At 33.4% G+C, this 5,593-nt stretch overlaps 1 protein-coding gene across 2 annotated transcripts in view; it reads left to right on the top strand.

Annotated features, from left to right (window-relative positions):
* Window positions 1–1,282: 1,282 nt before the first annotated feature.
* LOC107658460 (meiosis-specific coiled-coil domain-containing protein MEIOC-like) overlaps window positions 1,283–5,593 on the top strand; it is a 17,213-nt gene continuing 12,902 nt past the window's right edge. The window contains exons 1-4 of one of the 2 annotated variants that reach the window (XM_016447013.1): window positions 1,283–1,370; window positions 1,689–1,802; window positions 2,274–2,422; window positions 2,549–2,662. In XM_016447013.1, the coding sequence (XP_016302499.1) occupies window positions 1,365–1,370; window positions 1,689–1,802; window positions 2,274–2,422; window positions 2,549–2,662 (383 nt within the window). In that variant the 5' untranslated portion in view covers window positions 1,283–1,364. Of the gene's footprint in view, window positions 1,371–1,688; window positions 1,803–2,273; window positions 2,423–2,548; window positions 2,663–5,593 lie in introns of those variants that run through there. The other variant, XM_016447014.1, reaches the window with a different exon arrangement.

Below are 5,593 nucleotides of genomic sequence, written 5' to 3'. Positions count from 1 at the left end.
CTATCTGTCTATCTGTCTGTCTGTCTGTCTGTCTATCTATCTATCTATCTATCTAGCTATCTGTCTATCTGTCTGTCTGTCTATCTATCTATCTAGCTATCTGTCTATCTATCTGTCTGTCTGTCTGTCTATCTATGTGGCTATCTGTCTGTCTGTCTGTCTGTCTGTCTATCTATCTGTCTATCTATCTAGCTATCTGTCTATCTATATACTGTATACATATACAGTAATCTGTCTGTCTTTCTATCTATCTGTCTGTCTGTCTGTCTGTCTATCTATCTATCTAGCTATCTGTCTATCTGTCTGTCTGTCTATCTGTCTGTTTTTCTATCTATCTATCTATCTAGAGATGGATATTGGTGACATCTTGTGGCAATGGGTTGTTAGTAACATTCATCCTATGTAATCGTTTTTCTTATTTTTTGCGTGATTTAAATTAAAATATATCACATTAAAAAAAAAGTATTTTAAAATCTAGTTGGTTGGTAATACTGATGATAGGGATATATTAAGGATAAGAATATACAAACAAATGCATGTAGCTTTTATTTATAGGTTCAGAGATCTGAACTTATTGTTTCGGGAAAAAAAAGTTTCATTCGAGAATTGAGCCAAAGCAATTGAGAAAAACTGTAAGAAAGATAATGTTTAGAAGCAGAGCGAGAGAGAAATTAAAAACTATTGTGAAATTAATTACCGTTTTAACAGCTTACACACAAAATCTTTACTTGTCACACACTTTCTGAAACCTGACCCTCAAACAGCAGAACCACACAACAAATCTGCAAAACCATACACTAATTCTCGATTTTGCAAGAGATGTGAGGCATTTTGCATTTCGTGTGTGCAATTCTTGGATTTGTGTGTAAAGTTTTGAAAAAAAGAGGCAAAGTTTTGAAGATGTGTGTAAGCAACTGAAAAAAACCTGTAATTGACTCAATTAATAGAAATAAATCCCCGCGGCTAAAATACATGTGATATAATTTCTTCTGGAAATGTTATTTTTTTAAATTATTTGAAGGAAAATGTATTCTTCCGTTACTAAGCCTGACTACATCACCACTCGCGACCATTAGATGGATTCTGATTGGCTAATTGAAACGGTTTAGCCAATAGGAATGTGAGAGACAGTTGTCGGCTCGAGACGTCAAACTCTTCGTCTTCGCTTCGCGGTCACAGTCGTGAAGAGACACAGGCGAGGTCGAGAGCTTATACATTTAAGTGAAAGACATTTGTCTTCTTTAATTTATTTTCACAGTAAATCAGTTGACTAGTTAGAACAATCGTGAATATTATATATTTATAATTTATATCGCTAATAATTTATAGTGAGAGCGGCCCTCTGCCTGCAAAGTTCATTGTAAATGGAGGTAAGAGCTAATTCTGAGGAAAAACTTCTGACTAGTTCAGTTTTTCTGTCTGCTTGCTAAGTTTACTGAGTTACCGACATGATACAGTTTACCAGGTGTACACGTAACTAATTAAAATATTAATTAGCATAGTAAGAAAAGTAAAGTGCAGTGATATCGACTCATGTTTAACTATAAAGTTGAAGTCAGTATGTCGTATCACCAGGCAAAAGAAAATCCCCACAAGGCCTCATTTGACTGGATGTAAAACCTGTGTTTTTTTGTCATGTCATTATTGCCCATGGTCATATAGTATAATTTTTACTCTTGTACTTTAAGGTTAATAATGCAGCGAAAAGCAAAATCAATGTGGATACAAATGGAGCAAGAACAGGCTTTGATCGATTTCATAATTCAGGACCAGACAACTTCTTTTCCACAAACAAGCCTCAGGTGAGAAAGGCCTCTTCAAATTGTGGCTTTTCTGCATAGAGAAATTTAAAAAGACAGTTATGATTTTAGTGTATAGATTAGCCAATTTAATTTCCTCGTATGTTTGAATGTGTAAGTAGTAATTGGAACTAACGTTACTATCTACTATTTAGAGGAAATGTCAGATGTCTATGGGGTTTTTCCAAATGTAAAAGATGTGAAGTGTGGTCTGTTGTGCGTTGCTAAGGTTTGCAAAATTAAATAATTCATTTTATATGAATTGCAATAGATATTTCAATAGATATGTGAACTGGGCAGCATTTGTAATAACAGACTAATTAAATTGCATATTTTAAGGGCGTTCTTAGTTTTGCTTATTTTTACACCCGCAATTGTTTTTTTTTGTTGTTTTTTTTAAATGTATATATTTTATCCAATTAACAACTTCTTTATATGCCTTTTATGAACAAATGCTGTGTTCTTCAATTGCAGAATAGCTTCAGAGACAGCGGATTGATGTCATACAACCCATTCTTGGACTGCCCGGTGCAAGACTCTGCACCACTCCCTTACACAGTTTGGCCAACTCAGGAAGAAGACTGTAAATCAGTGTACTGGCCTCAAGTCATACCTAATAACAGGTTAGTTTTATTTTGACACATAGGCTATTAATAATACTGTAAAAAATGGATGTTATATATTAACATGCTACTGTGAGTCAAAAGGGATTTGTTATTAAATAGAAAAATACTGTTGATCTTGCATAGAAATCTGGTAGATGCCAATAATTGTGGGAGTGAGGCTGATCTTTATGGATTAGTGTCAGACATCTTGGAAGAACCAGATTCAATGGACCCATACTCCTCATATGTCTCAGAGAAGTAAGTCCCTCTTGATTTATGTTACAGAAATTAACCTATATAATTATTACTAATTAAATAGGTTACTGATTATGTAGGGTACTAATTATTACTAATTAGTGTAAAAATAGCTAATTTCAAATTCAAATGAATTTAATAGTATTAATTGTAATTTTAGGGCTGTCAATGCAATTTAAAAAATGCATACTTTTATGTAAATGTTAATTGCATGATTTTGTTGTTGATATCTCTTATGTAAAACTAAATAATAGGCACATGTGTAATTGTGAGGATTGCAATTTTTCTCTTACAGTATATTTATGCAACATTGCTCTACTGAAAATCTCAGAAAACATCAGATGTTACAGATTCTAAAACTGCATCCAAACTAGATACATCAATCATGGGAAATGCAAATACAGTTTAACAATATAATTGCAGTAACAAAAGGATTTAAAAACAAATTTGCATGCCTCAATATATAGTCCTTTGCCTTTAAACGACTTTACATTTGTTGTGCATCCTGTTTGTGTTTGATTTATAAATAATTAACCTGTAAAGATAAATTTTTAAAAGGGTGCTCCACTATAGAGACTTTTGTATGTATCAAATTATATAAATGTATAATTAAGCATATGTTAAAGGGTTAGTTCACCCAAAAATGAAAATTAGCCCATGTAAATACTAAAGCAATTGTATTTTTTTTACCTTAAAATATCAGTTTAAAAATCATTCTGATGGTACACTGACTTCTAAGTCAAACATTTTCTGTTTCTTTCCCACATTTCCCTCCGAACGTCTGTTCTGGGAGTAATAATGAGCAAGTACGAAATCCGCGAAGAGGGCGGATTGCTTTACGGCACAGCAACAAATGCACGTGTACAGAGATCCGCTGTAATTACGACAGTGAATCCCACTCACTTAACTGTAGGGGGCTACAAAGTCGCAAAAATATACACAAACTACATACAGTTGCTTCAAGTCTGTCTATTCAGTTCACGCACCCACAACAGAGAACAGTTTTTATAGAATGATAAACAAGAGCAGCAAAAACTATATTAATCAGTAATGGGCAGTGTGATAGTCTTGAGGTAGGCCTATTTTGTCAGGAAACAGAAAAGATGCCATAAATATTACAAAAATGCTTTATTGCATAAACTCTATGCATTTGTCCTGTACATATTTGAATATGTATATTAAAATCATCTATGGGCAGCTTGCAAGAAGCTAGTCTCAACTACATAGCTAAATATTATGCATGCAAAGTATACAGATATATCATTGTGAATAACTGTAAATATGTTAAATTTTTTTTTACAATTTAATGTAGCCAACTGCACCACCACATCACCTGTGTTTGCCAAACCCTAAAGTCTTTTTTTGAAATACAACCCACTTTAAAGGGTTAGTTCACCCAAAAATGAAAATTAGCCCATGTTTTATTCACCCTCAAAGCATCCTAGGTGTTTATGACTTTCTTCTTTCAGACCAGGGGTGTCAAACTTATTTTCACTGAGGGCCACTTCAACATTATGGCTGCCATCAAAGGGCCGGTTGTAACTATAAGACTGTACAAATGTTACTACTCCTTAATATATTGTTAAATAACTGTCTCTTTATTTTATTATTACTTATTTAAGTTACAAATATTGCATGTATTTGCACAGATGTAAAAATATATGTAATTGCGCTGTTATTTTAACATAAATCCTTTTAATTTATCAGGTTAAGAAATCCAAATTATTCTATAAATCAAAGTAAATAATAAAGAAAAGTATCATCAAACAAACGTCATTACATTAACTTTGTTAAAAACTTTTTTTTGTTACATTTATGGCACAACAAATAATTGTGAGCTGCTAAGAATGTGTGACAGATATGGCATGAGCCCAGTCTCATGAAAATGCATATCAATAGCACGATTTTCTGTTTCTATTTGTCATGCGATTTATATGCAGAAATTTGCTTTGGCATGCATATGATACGCAATCAATGCTTGTAGTAGAAAAAAAGAAGTGGTGTACTCAACCCCACTCCCCCACCCAAAAATAAACAAATACAAACTAAAGTACTAAAAAAGTACTTTTTAATTTTCGTAATTTGCAATGAACGTATATAGTGCCACAGTAAATAAATAAATTCATTAATAATTGTTTGCAATTCAATTCACATTTATTTGTATAGCACTTCTCATGATACACTGTTGCGAAGCAGCTTCACAGAAAATGAACATTTCTGCATTACATTTAGTAGTTTACAGCACTTTTAATAAAAAATCAAGTCAATCTGCGATACCAAACAGGAACACAGGGTAACACCAAAAGACCACTAAACGAGCTACCTTGACCTGACTGATCCAGATTTACTAAACCACTGACTACTGCATAAACTAAAATACCAGTATAAAACACTCGTGCTTTTAAGCCAAATAGCTTGCTGATTTTTTTTTTTTACTGACATCTGTACGTGAGAACTATTTCTCTGCATTAGTGCTGTTTTGAACTTACTGTTTGAATGCATTCACTTACTGGATCCTTAGACTTTCCTGAACTTTACCGGTTGATCTGATCGCAAAAAACCTGCTTTTTAAATTTTTATAATGTATTGTTTTCGTTAAAATTTACTGATTTAAATGAGTAATTATTATTTTATTACTCTACGCTAGGGTGACCACCTGGCTATAGGTTTGGGTACCGAAACCCGGTACTAATATGGCACCGGTACCTATGTAACCGGTATGTACTAGAACCGAATCAGAACGCAGATTTCAGGTGCCATGCCTGAGCGATCAATTGAAATATTTGTCCTCTTACTTACCAGTTATGAAAGTTTATGAACATCAGGTGCAGCGGTCACATCAATTCTGCTGAGTTTTTGAATGGTTGTAGCCTATACGACAAGACGATAATTCTTCCATTGTGCAAATTATGGTCATTTTCGTCAGTTAAGGCT

Source organism: Sinocyclocheilus anshuiensis, unplaced genomic scaffold (assembly GCF_001515605.1).
Source record: "Sinocyclocheilus anshuiensis isolate Anshui unplaced genomic scaffold, SAMN03320099.WGS_v1.1 scaffold371, whole genome shotgun sequence".
Lineage (NCBI taxonomy): Eukaryota > Metazoa > Chordata > Actinopteri > Cypriniformes > Cyprinidae > Sinocyclocheilus > Sinocyclocheilus anshuiensis.
Note: the sequence above shows the minus strand (reverse complement) of the source record. Positions and strands in the feature narration are given on the sequence as shown.